This window comes from Ailuropoda melanoleuca, chromosome 10 (genome assembly GCF_002007445.2).
Source record: "Ailuropoda melanoleuca isolate Jingjing chromosome 10, ASM200744v2, whole genome shotgun sequence".
Lineage (NCBI taxonomy): Eukaryota > Metazoa > Chordata > Mammalia > Carnivora > Ursidae > Ailuropoda > Ailuropoda melanoleuca.
Window position 1 is genome coordinate 104,637,570 of NC_048227.1, and position 18,276 is coordinate 104,655,845.

The 18,276-nt window shown below is 37.9% G+C and overlaps 1 protein-coding gene across 1 annotated transcript in view; it reads left to right on the forward strand.

The window, feature by feature from the left end:
* Window positions 1-18,276, forward strand: part of PACRG (parkin coregulated) — a 505,932-nt gene that overhangs the window by 270,154 nt on the left and 217,502 nt on the right. The window contains exon 3 of the mRNA XM_002923978.4: window positions 17,209-17,380. Coding sequence (XP_002924024.4) covers window positions 17,209-17,380 — 172 coding nt within the window. The remainder of the gene's footprint in view (window positions 1-17,208; window positions 17,381-18,276) is intronic.

Here is an 18,276-nt window from a genome sequence, read left to right on the forward strand (position 1 = left end):
ATTTCTCACGTACCAAGGCAAAGGTATCAGAATTATGTCAGATCTGTCTACACAGACCTGGAATGAGAGAAAGGGATGGGGGAGCATTTTTAAAGCTCTTTCAGAGAAAAACATGAGCCAAAGGATCCTTTATCCAGCAAAGCTGTCATTCAGAATTGATGGAGAAATAAAGACGTTCCAAAATCGCCAATCATTAACCAATTTCGTAACCACGAAACCAGCCCTACAGGAGATATTAAGGGGGGTTCTATAAAGGTAAAAAGGCCCCAAGAGTGATACAGAACAGAAAGTCACAACCGATAGAAACAGACTTTGCCGAAATGGCATCATTAAAATCATATCTGTCAATAATCTCTATCAATCTAAATGGCTTAAACTCTCCCATAAAACGCCACAGGGTTGCAGATTGGATAAAAAGACATGACCCATCCATTTGCTGTCTACAAGAGACTCATTTTGAACCCAAAGATGCATTCAGACTTAGAGTAAGGGGATGGAGTACCATCTTCCACGCAAATGGACCTCAAAAGAAAGCTGGAGTAGCAATTCTCATATCAGATAGACTGGATTTTAAACTAGAGGCCATAGAGAGAGATACAGAAGGGCACTATATTATTCTTAAAGGAAGTATTCAACAAGTGGATATGACAATTATTAATATATATGCCCCCAACNAAACAAAGACTTTACTGGCAACATGGCATCATTAAAATCATCTCTCTCAATAATCAGTCTCAATGTAAATGGCCTAAATGCTCCCATAAAACTCCACAGCGTTTCAGATTGGATAAAAAGACATTACCTATCCATTTGCTGTCTACAAGAGACTCATTTTGAACTAAAGATAACATTCAGACTTAGAGTAAGGGGATGGAGTACCATCTTCCACGCAAATGGACCTCANAATGGACCTCAAAAGAAAGCTGGGGTAGCAATTCTCATATCAGACAGATTGGATTTTAAACTAAAGACTATAGTTAGAGACACAGAAGGGCACTATATTATTCTTAAAGGATGTATCCAACAAGTGGATATGACAATTATAAATTTATATGCCCCCAATAGGGGAGCAGCAAGATACAAAGCCAACTCTTAACCACAATAAAGAGACATATAGATAAAAATACATTAATAGTAGGGTACCTCAACACCCCACTATCAGAAATAGAACACCCATGCAAAAACTAACTAAGCAAAGAATCAAAGGCTTTGAATGCCATACTCGACGAGTTGGACCTCATAGATATATATAGAACACTACACCCCAGAACCAAAGAATACTCATTCTATTCAAATGCCCATGGAACATTCTCAAGAATAGATCATGCTCTGGGACACAAAACAGGTCTCAACTGATACCAAAAGACTGAAATTATTCCCTGCATATTCTTAGACCACAACGCTCTGAAATTGGAAATCAACCACAATGAAAAACCTGGAAGAAACTCAAACACTTGGAGGCTAAGAACCATCCTGCTCAAGAATGACTCGATAAACCAGGAAATCAAAAAACAAATTAAACAATTTATGGAGACCAACGAGAATGAATACACAACGGTCCAAAACCTATGGGATACTGCAAAGGCAGTCCTAAGGGGGAAATACATAGCCATCCAAGCCTCACTCAAAAGAATAGAAAAATCTAAAATGCAGTTTCTATATTCTCACCTCAAGAAACTGGAACAGCAACAGAGGGACAGGCCTAACCCACTGACAAGGAAGGAGTTGACCAAGATTAGAGCAGAAATCAATGAATTAGAAACCAGAACCACAGTAGAGCAGATCAACAGGACTAGAAGCTGGTTCTTTGAGAGAATCCATAAAATTGATAGACCACTGGCAAAACTTGTCCAAAAACAAAGAGAAAGGACTGAGATTATTAAAATTATGACTGAAAAGGGAGAGGTCACGACCAGCACCATTGAAATTGCAAGGATTATTAGAAACTTTTATCAACAGCTATATGCCAAAAAACTAAACAATCTGGAAGAGATGGAGGCCTTCCTGGAAACCTATAAACTACCAAGACTGAAACAGGAAGAAATAGATTTCTTAAATAGGCCAATTAACTATGAAGAAATTGAGTCAGTGATAAACAACCTTCCAAATAATAAAACTCCAGGCCCAGACGGTTTTCCTGGGGAATTCTACCAAACATTCAAAGAAGAAATAATACCTATTCTCCTAAAGCTATTTCAAAAAATAGAAACAGAAGGAAAGCTACCAAACTCATTCTATGAGGCTAATATTACCTTGATCCCCAAACCAGGCAAAGACCCCCTCAAAAAGGAGAATTACAGACCGATTTCTCTAATGAATATGGATGCCAAAATCCTCAACAAGATCCTTGCTAATAGAATCCAACAGTACATTAAAAGGATTATCCATCATGACCAAGTGGGATTCATACCTGGGATGCAAGCATGGTTCAACACTCGCAAATCAATCAATGTGATACATCATATCAACAAGAAAAGACTCAAGAACCATATGATCCTCTCAATTGATGCAGAAAAAGCATTTGACAAAATACAGCATCCTTTCCTGATTAAAACCCTTCAGAGTGTAGGAATAGAGGGTACATTTCTCAATCTCATAAAAGCCATCTATGAAAAGCCTACTGCAAGCATTATTCTCAATGGGGAAAAGCTGGAAGCCTTTCCCTTAAGATCAGGAACACGACAAGGATGCCCACTCTCGCCACTATTATTCAACATAGTACTAGAAGTCCTTGCAACAGCAATCAGAAGACAAAAAGGGATCAAAGGTATCCAAATCGGCAAAGAAGAAGTCAAACTGTCTCTCTTTGCAGATGACATGATACTCTATATGGAAAACCCAAAGGAATCCACTCCCAAACTATTAGAAGTTATAGAACAATTCAGTAAGGTGGCAGGATACAAAATCAATGCCCAGAAATCAGTTGCATTTCTATACACGAATAACGAGACTGAAGAAAGAGAAATTAGGGAATCCATCCCATTTACAATAACACCAAAAACCATGCGTTACCTTGGAATTAACTTAACCAGAGACGTAAAGGACCTATATGCTAGAAACTATAGATCACTTTTGAAAGATATTGAGGAAGACATAAAAAGATGGAAAAATATTCCATGCTCATGGATTGGAAGAATTAACATAGTTAAAATGTCCATACTACCCAGAGCAATCTACACTTTCAATGCTATCCCGATCAAAATACCGAGGACATTTTTCAAAGAACTGGAACAAATAGTCCTTAAATTTGTATGGAACCAGAAAAGGCCCCGAATCTCCAAGGAACTGTTGAAAAGGAAAAACAAAGCTGGGGGCATCACAATGCCGGATTTCGAGCTGTACTACAAAGCTGTGATCACAAAGACAGCATGGTACTGGCACAAAAACAGACACATCGACCAATGGAACAGAATAGAGAACCCAGAAATGGACCCTCGGCTCTTTGGGCAACTAATCTTTGATAAAGCAGGAAAAAACATCCGGTGGAAAAAAGACAGTCTCTTCAATAAATGGTGCTGGGAAAATTGGACAGCTACATGCAAAAGAATGAAACTTGACCACTCTCTCACACCATACACAAAAATAAACTCCAAATGGATGAAAGACCTCAATGTGAGACAGGAATCCATCAAAATTCTAGAGGAGAACATAGGCAACAACTTCTATGACATCGGCCAGAGCAACCTTTTTCACGACACATCTCCAAAGGCAAGAGAAATAAAAGATAAAATGAACTTATGGGACTTTATCAGGATAAAGAGCTTCTGCACAGCCAAGGAAACAGTCAAAAAAACTAAGAGACAGCCCACGGAATGGGAGAATATATTTGCAAAGGACACCACAGATAAAGGACTGGTATCCAAGATCTACAAAGAACTTCTCAAACTCAATACACGAGAAACAAATAAACAAATCATAAAATGGGCAGAAGATATGAACAGACACTTTTCCAATGAAGACATACAAATGGCTAACAGACACATGAAAAAATGTTCAAAATCATTAGCCATCAGGGAAATTCAAATCAAAACCACACTGAGATACCACCTTACGCCAGTTAGAATGGCAAAGATAGACAAGGCAAGAAACAACAATTGTTGGAGAGGATGTGGAGAAAGGGGATCCCTCCTACATTGTTGGTGGGAATGCAAGTTGGTACAGCCACTCTGGAAAACAGTGTGGAGGTCCCTTAAAAAGTTAAAAATTGAACTACCCTATGACCCAGCCATTGCACTACTGGGTGTTTACCCCAAAGATACAGACGTAGTAAAGAGAAGGGCCATATGCACCCCAATGTTCATAGCTGCATTGTCCACAATAGCCAAATCATGGAAGGAGCCGAGATGCCCTTCAACAGATGACTGGATTAAGAAGCTGTGGTCCATATATACAATGGAATATTACTCAGCTATCAGAAAGAACGAATTCTCAACATTTGCTGCAACATGGACGGCACTGGAGGAGATAATGCTAAGTGAAATAAGTCAAGCAGAGAAAGACAATTATCATATGATTTCTCTCATCTATGGAACATAAGAACTAGGAAGATCGGTAGGGGGAGAAAGGGATTAAGAAAGGGGGAGTAATCAGAAGGGAGAATGAAACATGAGAGACTACAGACTATGAGAAACAAACTGAGGGCCTCAGAGGGGAGGGGGGTGGGGGAATGGGATAGACTGGTGATGGGTGGTAAGTAGGGCACGTATTGCATGGTACACTGGGTGTTATACGCAACTAATGGAGCATCGAACTTTACATCGGAATCCGGGGATGTACTGTATTGTGACTAACATAATATAATAAAAAAAACATTAAGAAAATAAATCTTTAAAATGGACAAAAGACTTGAATAGACATTTCTCCAAAAAAGACCTACAGAGGCCAACAGGTACATGAAAAGGTGCTCAACATCACTCATCCTCAGGGAAATGGGAATAAAAACCACAGCGGGATAAACCACCTCACTGTTAGGATAGCTATTACCAAAAGGTAACAAGGGTTGGCAAGTATGTAGAGAAAAGGGAATCCTGTATGCTATCAATAGGAATGGAAAATGGTGTAACTGCTGTGAAAAACAATATGAAGGTTTCTCAAAACGTTAAAAGAGGGAAACCCTACCGTGTGTGACCATGTAGAGGAAACTTGAGGAATTATGCTAAGTGAAATAGGCCAGACGCAGAAGGACAATTGCTAGATGATCCCACTTATAGGAAGAATCTAACATAATCAAACCCATAGAAGCAGAGAGTAGAATGGTGGTTCCTAGAGACTGGGGGGAATGGGGAGATGCTGCTCAATGGGTATAAAGTTTGTCATGCACGATGAGTAAGTGCTGGCTCTTAAGTGACATTTAATCATGTCCAGCCCCTTGTTTGGAAAACCGTCTTTATTTCATTTATGCCTAAAGTATTCAGTCCGGACACAGTGGGCACAGAAGGTGCCTTCCTGCCTCCCCAACATTATCCATTACTGAACTAGTCACTGTCTCTTGACAATGCTGTGCCCAATTCCTGCCTGTGTGCCTTTGCTCTGTATGCTCCTCTCTTCCCATCTTGCAAGGCTCATGAAGATCCTCCTCCCCGATGAAACCTGTTCTGTGTACTCCAGCCTGTAATTATCTCTACCTCCTATATGCCAGGGCGTCTTCCTATGTTTGTACCCCCACATTTAGCATTTAATCGGGTACCACAATGAAATTTTACTTAATTTTTTGGTGAGTGTATTATTTCAGAGAATAGAGAGGGAATTAACATCATTTAGCACATGCTATCTCATTTAATCCTTCTGATAACCCAGGGAATTAGCTATCCATTTACAAAAAGTGAACTAAGGGCCAGAAAGGCACAGTAACTTTCAACTAGTCACAGAATTAGAAAATGATGGAGCTCTGTACATGCCAGTGATGGGTTTGAACATCCATCTGCCTGATTACAAACCCTAGGTACTCTCCATAGAGGCCGGGTGTCACAAACCATTCTTTCCACAAACTGCTAATATTAAAACATGAATCCAAGGAAATAAGTGATATTTCTACACACTAATATCCCCGTCTCTCCTTGACATTCAGCATGGCTTTGTAACTAGTGTAAGCTAGTCACTATAATTTTTGCTTTAGTTTTTTAGGTGAAGTTTGACTAAGAAATGTAAGAACTTCTGAGTTAAGGAACTTTAATAAATTTGTATCTAATCCCTGCAAAACAAGTGCATAGCAAAATTATATGCTGATAAAAGAGGCGGCCAATACTGCCATCATAACAATTTCTTCTTAAAAATTGTTTCAGGACATGAACTTCACCTGAATTAATCCTTTCCAAACCTCCTTAATTCTGCTGATTTCATTGAGTGTACTAAAGTTCACAGTACATTATCTAATTCAAGGAGAGTTTTGGTAAAATAATGCCATGTTTTGCAGTTAATACCAGTGGTAAAAGCTGCAAATGACCTGTTTTTAACTCTGTCCCAACTCCTAAAACGGCAGGACTTTTCAGGTCTATCATCTGTTTCTTGCGTCTCTATTTTGTTAACACTTTATCCCAAAACTACAAGTATCTCCTCTCTGCCTGTGACAAAATTATATTATTTTTAGCATTAAAGAGAGATGTGATCAAGGAAAGAGAAACTTTTATATTAATACCTATTTTGCTCCTTTTATGCTCCTTTGGTTTTAAAAAATGCTACTTTTAAGATTTTTAGGAAATTCCTTTAACTTTATGACAGGTGACAGAAGGTGGGAATGTTCAAAGCTACAGAACAAGGCATTATTTTTTTATTTATTACAGTTGAAAGTATCACTCACTGACTGCTGCAGTTAGGAACATACAATCCCTGGATAATAAAGGTTAAGTGTGCATAAATTCGAGATCTGCTTACAACTGACCTTTAGCTGTCCTGTTAGCATTCTTGACAGAAATTTAAAATAAGGTTATTCCATAAAATAGCTTGATTCTCCATTCTCAAGTCCAGATTTGTTACTCAGTAATTAATACCTGCCAGCTAGACAGAGCCTTCAACATTTGTAATGAAACAACAAGCCATCAAGATATGAAAAAGGTGAACAGGTCAAAGCAAAGAAGAACCCGGCTCCGATCCTCACTTTGCCACTGCTTGAAACGTGGTCCCAACATGCCACAAAGACTATCCAATCTTTATAGATTAAGTTGGGCAGAATCACCATCTTTATAAGTTTGAGTCTGCCCATCCATGAGTATAGTCAGTATATTCATTTGTTCATAGAACCCTGTGCCAGTCTTCCATTTGTGTTTGTCAATAATATTTTGTCATTGTCTCCCTGAAGTCTTATGCATTGACTGTTAGTTTTATTAGCCGTTATCTTAAACAGTTTGTTTTGCTTCATTTCTTTCTATCGTGAATATTTTAAAAAATATTTGCTATGTAGTTTTTAGTGGCATATGGGAATGCTATTATTTTTAGCGTGCTGATCTTTTATGCAGCAATTTTTCTGAACTCCCTTACTAATTACACTTGTTTGTAGGTTCTCTGGGTATTCTATGTAGATAGCTATGTCATCCTCAAATAACAAGAGTTTTGTTTCTTCTTTGCCAATATTCATACATATTTTATTTTTCTCATCAGCTAGAACCTCCAGTACAATGTTGAAATGATGACAGCAGTCTCCTTGCCTCCTTTCTATGGCTTTCTCCATAATGAGAATGTTCCTAAAGTTTCTCCATAAAGTATGATATTTGCTGTAGGTTTTTCCTTGGAGTTTTTATTTTTTAATGAATGATTTCATCAAATGCTTTATCTGCATCTAAGAAGATGATCTCATTTTTCCTCCTTTGATCTAAAAATTTAAACATGATATTGAAGTACCCTGGTATTTCTGTCATACAGCCTACTTGGCCATAATTTTGAACAAGCCACTGAATTCAATTTGCCTAGTACTTTATTTTGATTCAGTGAGATTGGCCTGACCATAATGGCAAGGTTATGCTGGCCTTCGATAGTGAGTTGTATCCTTTTCCTTCTTTTTCTGTTCTTAAAAAGTCTTTGCAGATGGGCATTTGTCTCTTTTTTTAAGGTTAGGTAATTTCACTGTGATTCAATTTTTAACATGTTATTATTTCTAGAAGGATTTTTCTCTTCAATCTGAGTGATTTAAAAGTGTTTTTAAATTTCCAAATGTGTGGGGCTTAAAAGTTTGCCTGTCCTTTTCTTCAGAAAATGTAACGCATGTGACATAGGTATTTTGGAATTTCTTGAAACTTACTTTGTGGCTTACTACTATTCAGTTTTCTAAGCTGTCCCTTGTATGCTTGTAAATAATATGTTTCTTCTAATTACTGAATGCAAGGTTTTATATAGGTCCATTAAGTAAACCTTATGTCTAAACCTTGTCCAAATTGGTAACATCTTGGAAAAAAGTTACAGTTTGAAGAAAGTCTCTCACCTTACACCAAGAAAAGTTACAAATGGATTCATGATTTCAATATAAAGAAATTGTAAAAATATGAGAACTAACCATTATAAATTGTTTTTTCTAATTGTTTCTATTCTTCTACAATATGGGAAAAAATCTTTTTAATGATGACTCAAAATTCAGAACCCCGCAAAAGATTAATGAATTCTAAAACAAAAGTCTGCATGGCAAAAACAATTTTTTGAAACGTTATGTTTCAAAACGTTTGAAATGTTCTGGAAGTAACCTACAAAAGTTGAATCTCACTACCATAAAAGAGCTCATTTATTGAACACTACGTCTGAAACTAATAATGTACCATAAGTTGACTAATGAAATTTTTTAAAAAATGCATTTGGAGGAAAAAAAACAGCTCAAAAAAAAAAGAAAACAAATGTCAATGGGGGCCAAAAAATGGCAAAGGATATGAAAATACAACTCACAGAAAAGGATATACAAATAGCTTTCAAAAATGTCTTTAAAAAGGCTATTATTCTCACAGTAAGAGAAGTGGAACTTAAAACAACACCAAAATAATATTTATCTCTAATATTGTCAAAAATCAAACTGTGATAGCATTTTCTTCAAATAAATAATGGAAAACAGCTCCTGTCATTTATTGCTGATGAAAATATAAATTAATACCATCCCATGAAGCACCATCTGTCAATTTCTGTCAAAATTTTAAATATATATATATACCCTTTGAGAAAGCTATTTCTATTCCAGGAATTTATCCTATATCAAATTTATTTATTTATTTTTACCATACCTTTATTTTTCACTTTTCTCTGCCATTATATTTTGAATGTGATCCTTATAAACAAATTTGTAACTGAAGTATATTTTTTCTTTTTTGACAAATTCTTAAGAGAATAAGATAATTTAATTTATTTATACTTAAGATGATTACTTATATATTGTGTTCAAGCTACATATTTTCTCCTCTCCACGTGTTTTCCTTTTTTTCAGACTTCCAGGTGGGGTGTTTAACCAGCCTTCGGTTGGGTTGATAGAGCTTTATCCATTCTCTCTACTACATTCTGTTCTCCTGGAAGTTAATTTTATTTGTTATTTTTATGGGTATCCTTGCACTTTAATATGCTTAATTAATTTTGAAGTTAACCAATAACTTTATCCTCATCCCTATCAATGCAAGGAACTTGCTTTGATTCAGATCACCTTCCTGTCATTTTCTCTACTTTTCCTTTCTAGTATTGCGACTTCACTTTGTAACCGCACCATAATCAATGATTTTTAAAAAGTTTTTATGGTGAATGCTTCTTTGGTCTTATCCATTTGTTCAATAATTTATTTACTGTTATCTCTTGCACCTCATTTCTTTGTCCTATGTTCAGCTTATATAGTACATTTAATCCTTCAGTTAGGACGATGATCTCTCAATTGAAAAAACAAACAGACAAAAATTTCCATTTTGGTCAAATACAATTAGTTTGTCTTTATCTTGAATGCTACTTTAGCTGAGTATAGCACTGAAGATTAATAAGTTTTGTTCCTTTACTGTGTCGAGGGGTTTTTACCATCTTGTGGCATCTATATCTATATCTGAGAAGTGTAATTTCAAGCCTAATTTTGATCCTTTATATGTCATCTGTCTTTTGTTTCTAGTTGCTTTAAATCTTTTCCTTGACTTTGGAGTTTTATAGTTTTTTTTTGAAAAGTGTTCAGATTTGCATCTTCAAATGGAAGATGCAAATCTTTCTTCAATTTTGAAAGTTGCCCAGCCATGTTTCTCCAAATACCTCCTTTCCCTGGAACTCCCCAGGGTCACATGTGGGAGCAAGTCAGGTGGCATTGGCCTTCTAGGTTCTCTGACTCAGACTCCTTCTTCTCTTTTCATCTACGGTCAATCTATTATCCAACAACTGGATTCTGAAGTTAATGATGTTCTATATTCTTTGGAAATTTTATTTAGTTCTTTTCTAAAAATGAAATATTCTGTGTTTTTAGCACTTTAAAAAATTCTTTTTTTTAAGATTTTGTTTATTTGAGAGAGACAGACAGAGCACAAGCAGGGGGAGGGACAAAGGGAGAGGGAGAAGTAGACATCCCACTGAACAGGGAGCCCCGATGTGGGGCTCCATCCTGGGACTCCGAGATCATGACCCTAGCTGAAGGCAGACGCTTAACCGACTGAGCCACCCCAGTGCCCCCACCCTAAAAAATTCTTTTCAGATTTTTTCTGTAATTTCTAGTTGCTAGTTCCAGAACTCGTGTAATTTCTAATTGCTAGTTCCAGAGCTCATTCCCATGCTCACTGTTCTATGTAGTCTTTCTTATAGTGGCTCCATCACCATGACAGTGGTAAGTTTTAGGTGGAGTTGCATTTTCTGTGGCAGTGCTATGCACCTAGCTCATGGAAGTATTAACACTTTTCCATTTGCTTTGTCTGGGCCCCAGAAGTTTCCTTTCCACTGTCTGGGAACTATGCGTGTGTGTGTGTGTGTGTGTAAGTTTTTTTTTGTTTTGTTTTGTTTTGTTTTTTACTTTAGATTTCCATTTGGGTTTCTGTTTCTCAAAGGAGATCTTTCCCATCAAGAGTTTTGTCACAGACCAAGCTCTCTTTCTCTTTCCACAAGTTTTCTTTCTGTCTCCACAAACTCAAGGAGAGACTTTCTGGTTCTCCTTCCGCAGGTGGGGCAGCCCTTGTAGGGCCCCAGTTCTATGCAAGAGTCTCAGCTTACCCCCTTCTCTTGCTAAATGCCCTGTTTTCCTGGACTCTGGGGACATTAAAACCTCAGTCCTAGTCTTACGATCTGGTCCGTATCTGCTACTTTCTTAAGTCACATGACACCACCTCTGTGACTCTGGATTTTGTCTTTATGTCTAGCATCTGAGGATTTCCTGACATCGACTTTGCGTTGAACAACTTTTGGTGTTTTTTAGACTTTGTAGCAGTTTAAAGATCCACGTTAGTCTTGTCTACGTCCTGTGTGTGGTCTCCTTTTGACATTAAAGACATTTTTCATGCTCAGAGATCTTCTTGCATCAAAAATTTGATGCATTAGTACATAATTTTAATTGTATATTCAGTATCATTGAAAAAGTTTAAAATGACATTTTTTTCAGTTATCATAACCACACCTACATGCATTTGAAAAAAAAGTACATCCATGTTTGAAATATGTTACATACAGTATCCACAGACAGTGTTTAATGCCTATATAATTTGTAAGACCTCTTGCAGTAACTCACCAGCTTCCTCTAGGAAGAACAGTGGAGCTGAAGCTTTATTTTAGAAATGCCATAGTGAGTCCAAATGAAGTCATAATATATTAATAGACTATTATACTTTTTCAGATTGGTTTGTGATTCTAAGCAAGGTCTTCAGTTCCTATGATAGGAGTTGTAATAACAGATATTACCAGTTATATTTCATCTGTTAATTGAAGAAAGGATATGGAAAATGTAAGAGTAAGTTTCTAATTTGAGTTTTTAATGAAAATCATTAACCTCCTTGTGTTTCTGACCTTTAAGTATAGCATTACTACCTTATACATTTGTTATGGGGATAAAAAGTTTATATGATAAGCTGGGTAAAGTTAGAATTTTATTGCTTTTGACCAAAGGTCACTGTAAGATTTAGAGATAACTTGTGAGTACTGTGTGATCTTTAAAAAGTTATAAGACATAAATTTTAAAAAGCAAGAGAAATTCTGTGAGTAAAGCTACTTGATGTTTCAGGAGTTAACATCCAAGTGGTCATCAGTCAGTATATTATCATGTAATTTTACGTGATGTATCTAAATTGGCCCTTGTTCTGTGTCCTACTTCAAAGAGCTTTCTTAATTCTGTTTCTAGCATAAACTTTGAAGACAGATTCCTAAATTTTATAAAAGTTTGAAAACTTTTATAGTAATACTAAAGAAATATAAAGTGTAATATGTCATTAAAACAAGTTATCCTAAGAGCAAAATGATTTATATAACTAAAAAAAAAGTTTATTGCTGAATAAACAGCAAAAATGACCTTTAGAAGTGTTCTAAAGGATAGTAACCATTTGACAAATACATGCACAAAGACAAATAAGGGATCTCCTCACTTTTCTTTAAGTTTTGGTTTTAATCTTGAATTATTTTCAACATCTAGATTTTTGAAAAAAGAAGACCTTGTATTATTACCAATATATTACTTATGGACATACGTTAATAGGTTTGTTTTTGATGATACTATGAAAACCAGAAACTTTTCCTTCTAAAGTTTTAAAAATAGACAATAGCAAATTAATCCCTAAATGATTTGTAGTGAATGAGGTAAATAGAAGCACCAAGAAGCAAGCCATTCTGATTATCTATTAAAATACTCAAAAAATTTATGAAAGGTAAATAATCACTGTAATCCTAATGGGGAAAACATAGCATTTTATTTGTAGAGTATGCAAAGTTGTAGAAAACATCAGTCTATAGAAACCTACCTACCTCAACATGCTACAGGGTCAGTGTTCACCACCAGGCCCTCTGTTCATTCTGCCATGGTCCCTGAGCTCAGCTCCAGAGATGGCCGTTCGTCATCTGGCCATCATTCCCTTGGCTGAGTCTGCCTCTCAAAGAGTTAGAAACAGACGACAGATTTGAAAGGTCAGAATTGAAATTCAACACATGCTTATTGAGTATTCATTCACCTGTTCTGTGCCAAACACCCTTTCAAGCAATGTCAACTCCCTGAACAACAGAATTTAAGAAAGAGCAATGAATAAGTGATAAAGGCCACCTAGCAAATCAAACAGGGTGGTAAGCTGTGGTAAGAGGACCTCACTGAGCTGAACTCTAGATGAAAGATGTTGCCAGCAACTGAGAGGTCTGGAGAGAAGGGGAGCTGTTCTTTCAAAGATACTCTCTAAGGAGCAATGGGTGAGACTAGGCTGGTCAGGGGACAAAAGTCACCAGTGGCTCCAGAGAGCAAAGCTGTGGAAGGGTGGTATGAAGCAATGGGATCGGGGAGGCCCTGTTGAGACCTGGGTCAGGAGCAACCACAGGTCAGGACCCAAGAGTGTGGAGAATGGAAATAGGAAGGCAAAAATGGAAACAAGGAAATTAGTTAGGAGACTGTTGGAGTAATCAAGGTAAGGCAAGCTGGCGGCTTAAACGAAGCTGGCAATATGCAAAATGGTGGGAGAGGAAATGAAATCAGGATTTGCTTGGAGGTAGAATCAGTTGGATTACTTATGGGTTGAACACAGGATTTGAAGAGAGGAAGTCAAGGATGACCCCTAGTGCTGGGGGTGTGATGTCAGGAGGCCCAGCGTCAAGTGTGTCATATAATGAGAACAGAAAAGGAACAGGAGGGTTGGACAAAATGAAGGTCATTAGTGACCTGGGAAGGAGCACCTGCAGTGGCATGGTAGCGAAGTGTCTGAGGAGAGAAGGGGAGTGAGGACACATAGACTACATCACTGTGGACAAGAGAAATTGGGCCGTAGCTGGCAGGAACTCTTCAGAAACAAAAGTACATCAAAGAGAACTTGGATATATTATTAAAAAAAAAAACACATGTGAAAGCTCTGGACTGTAAAGGAATGTAAGAGGGTTTCCCAAGGCCTAGGCCACATTTGTCACCCAAAACAATATAACAATAAAAAGTGGAACCCAAGAAGGTATGCAAGCAGCAAATAAAGTTATGTACAAAAAAATTCACCCTGTAGCAAGTAGAGAAATATCTATACTGTTTCGAGGAGTTTGTGACCTCAAAATATAGGGGCAAGTCCTTATTCCCTTGTTTAAGGCAACAGATCTACAATGACAGCAGATATGCCAAATAACAAATGGGTCAGAGGAAGAACTCGCAGGAAAAGACTTTCGGTAGAAAGGAACTGCTGTGGTCCGTGAGCTCAGAGTTAGAGACCTAGGGATGATCTTTTCCAGTTTCTCTCCCTGGATCTTTCATTCCATTTTGCTGCCTCTTGATTCCTCCTCCTTTTTCTCTCCCTTCCTTTATTCTTTCTTCCCTTGCTTTTCTTTCTTTTCAAAACTTTGGAGAATAAGAATCGTGTGTACTCTATATTTGTTGTTTTAAGACATGTTGTGACATGGGAGGGTAAAAAAACAAATGCAGGTTTCAGCTACTTAGGAAAGATACTGTTAGGGACACCTGGGTGGCTCAGTTGGTTAAGTCTCTGCCTCTGGCTCAGGTCATGATCCCAGGGTCTTGGGATGGAGCCCCATGTCGGATTCCTGCTCAGTGGGGAGTCTGCTTCTCCCTTTCCCGCTGACCCACTCCCTGCTTGTGCTCTCTCTTTCTCTCAAATAAATAAAATCTTTAAAATAAAAAAAAAGAAAAGATACTGTTAAAACTTAATGCCAGAGGGAGGAAGAAAGTAAAAGGGTAGAAGACACAACAGTCAAACTGGCTATGACAATGTTGGTATTTGAGTAGACGAGGGCACCCTGCATTAGTAATGATAAAGGGGATGGAGACATGAGGATAAATGTAACAGTCACCAGGAGATTATAATAATGCTGAACGTCTACATGCCTAACAACATAGCCTGAGAGGCAGTATCACATCTTGCAGCTAGATAGCTTGGCTTCAGATCTCAGGAATGCCTCTCTCTAGCTGGAGACCTTAGGCAAGTTATTGAACCTCTTAGTGCCTCAGTTTCTCCATATTGAAAATGGAGATACTCATAATACCCACCTTTTAGAGTTGTCATGAGGATGAAATGAACTAATACATATAGAATTTATAATAGCATCTGGTATCATAAACACGGCATGTTTTTACTGTTGCTATTGTGGACGTTCTCAGTATTGTTGCCCCAAACCACACAAAGAAACAAATCAATGGAATTCCAAGGTAAGAAATGGCACGTCAACAGTCTTAGTAGGAGATTTTTAATTTGCTTTTCCAAGTGACCTAAAGTCATTTAAAAATGTTTGAGAAAGACCTGAGATAGCAGCAATAAGAGATTTAAACAGGCCGTCTTATCTTTCAAATCATGGCCTCCCCCCCAAAAAAAAGTGGTCTACATCAAAAAAATCCTGGAAAATAGAAAGGAAAAAGTAAATGTAAAACAACAACCGGGGGCCAAATAATAAGATGACAGAAGTTAAAGTAGACATAGCAATAAATGTGAACGACTTAATATTTTAAAAGGACAAGTCCTGGATCACATTAAAGTACAAAACTAAGTAATTTGCTATTTATAGGACACACATGTACAAGTGTGACAGTGGAATAGAAGAAAGAGAATTAGAAAAACATCAATAATATAGAAAAATATTCTACAGATGACGTTATTATGAAGTTAGGCTACAAGGTAAAATTGATAGCAGCACTCTACCATTTGGAGCTGAATGATGTAGCAATGTCTTTCTAGTTGTACAAAATAGTGTTCCAAAATGTCTTCAGATACACAAAAGTCCTTGAAGGCTGGCATTGGATATATATGCCATAAAATTTTACTATGAACAAAGTAAATTTTATGAATACACAAGGAGTATAAACTAAAATTTATGTCCATATAAACCCTCTGGGATTCATTTGCCAAGCTTCAATTCCAGGAGGGCATCTAAACATTCAACTCTTGACTGTTTACTTCCCTCATTGGCTAGGCAGTCCATGAGCGGACTGAAGACAGACCTCCTTCTTGGGGAAATGCAGGACATTTGATTCGGCCTACGGGAGAAAGTCGGAAATGTGGTGGGGGTGTTACCAGTTCATCCGCAGAGTCAGGCAGGCATGTGGCTAGAAACTCCACAAACCTGAGAGAGCTAGAAGGTATTAAAACCTCCTCATGTAAAAGGCAGTTTCTCTAAAGCCTTAATGGGCTCCTCACGTAATTATAAGGTGGTAATTGAATGCTGGGTGCATTCACAAGGACTTGAAGACCTGGGGAATTTGCACCTCTCACTGGAAACTCTGCATCCTTTGCTCTGTAAATGGATTGTGTCCTCAGTCTGAGTCTGTTGGCGTCTTTCCATTCATGATATCACCATCACTTCTGTCACCTTGCAGGTAGCAAGTCAGGTCATGGATACTCTAGACAGTGAAGGACCCGGGCTAGAACAGATCTCCTGCAGCTCACAACACATTATCTCTTTTCTCAACCCCAGAGATTTTGTTTCCATTGGCTGTTGGTGCTGGATGCTCTTAAAAAGATGAGGACAAGAAGTCCTGGGGGTGTTATTGAGAGTGAAGAGCTAGCAATAGAAAATGATCTATCTCTGTTCCCAAATGAAGCAGCTGAGAGAGACTGGGATATTCTGAGTTTTGAGGTGACTTGAGAGCACCAACATTCTCCGTGTCATGCAGGATCCAGGGAAATTCACCCAATTCTATTTTATCCCTTACTCTCATACTTGCCAGGTCCTGAAAAGATGCATTCCCCAGGAATATACTGGTGTGCCATCCCTATTAGATTCTTGTTAGAAATTCAAATGCTGATCTCTCTTCAACTATTTTTTTTTCATTCTATTCTTACATATATCTTTTGAACATACATATGGTGGACTTTTTGAATCCTTTTCAATATTGCATTTGTGCCAAATGGTAAAATATTAACCAAAGGACCTCCAAACAAATACAAAAATGCTCCCAATGTTGATTATTTTTCTAATCTGTTAAAATTTAAAGGTCAGTGATTATAACCCCATTGCTGATAGAATAAAGACATGATGACGTACTTCAAGTTGTTAGATGAGTTGCTTAATAAACTCTTCCCAAAGTCCCAAGGAATGTGCTCCTCCTGAGTTGGTGACAGCTCAGAGCTGGTCCAGCCATGCTTCGCCCCACTGCTGTCTTCACATGGCATTTCTTCTCTCTCCTTTCAGGTAGAAATTGAGAAGCTGGATTACCATCATTATCTGCCTCTGTTTTTTGATGGGCTCTGTGAAATGACATTTCCCTATGAGTTTTTTGCTCGGCAAGGAATCCACGACATGCTGGAACACGGGGGGAGCAAGATTCTTCCTGTCATTCCACAGCTCATTATCCCGATAAAAAGTAAGTGAACAGGTGAAAAAGCATCATTCAGTTTGGAAGGTGCCGCTTTTTGACAACTTGCTAATTAAGCAATAAAACACAACAGACTGAGGCTATCCCCAGGTTTTGCAGGAGTTTTATAGATTGACTTACGAGGCCAGACATCCCAAATCTACCCTATCCCATTATTGATACTGCACTGAAGCTTCACCACATAAATACACTAAATTGCACAGGGTTTGTACTATTTAAAATGCTTCCCAGTAATGACAGAAGCATTAATGTTAATTTATACGCACAAAAGTAAAGTAACCACTAGCTTCCAAGTTCTTTTCAAATGACATACCTAGTTTTTAAATTACAATATAAGCCCAATTTTATTTAGGATCTTTTAGGTAGTAGGATTCATAATTTTAAGAAAAGTCTGCAATGGAGAAGAATTAATGTTACCAAATATTTGAATTTTTTTTTTATCTGTGACAGGTTCTTGGGGAAACTCTAGAGTAACCCTGTCATTGACTTTCTTTGTTTGTAGAATGAAATCCTTTCTCTCTATGGCCAGGTTCTTCAGGCGTGAATCTCTTTGGACTAGTTGTCTGAAAGCAGCCCCCTTCCAAAGCATTTCTGAGATTTTCATTTGCCACTGAGACAGTCTATAAAGATTCCCACACAAGCCCTGCGTTGCTCTGGGTCCAGCCTCCACATCTCGCTCCACAGCTGCTGCTGGTGACCCTTATAATAGAGCCATTGTCCTGGGACAAGGCTCCAGGAGGGGATGGTGGCCTCTCCTCAGGTTGGGAATGGCCAGGCCTAGGCCCTTGCCACCCACCATCATGCCCCAGGCTCTGTGCGCACCAGAGTTGCCCATCCACGCTGCTGCTGCTGCTGCTGCTGCTGCTGCTGCTGCTGCTGCTGCT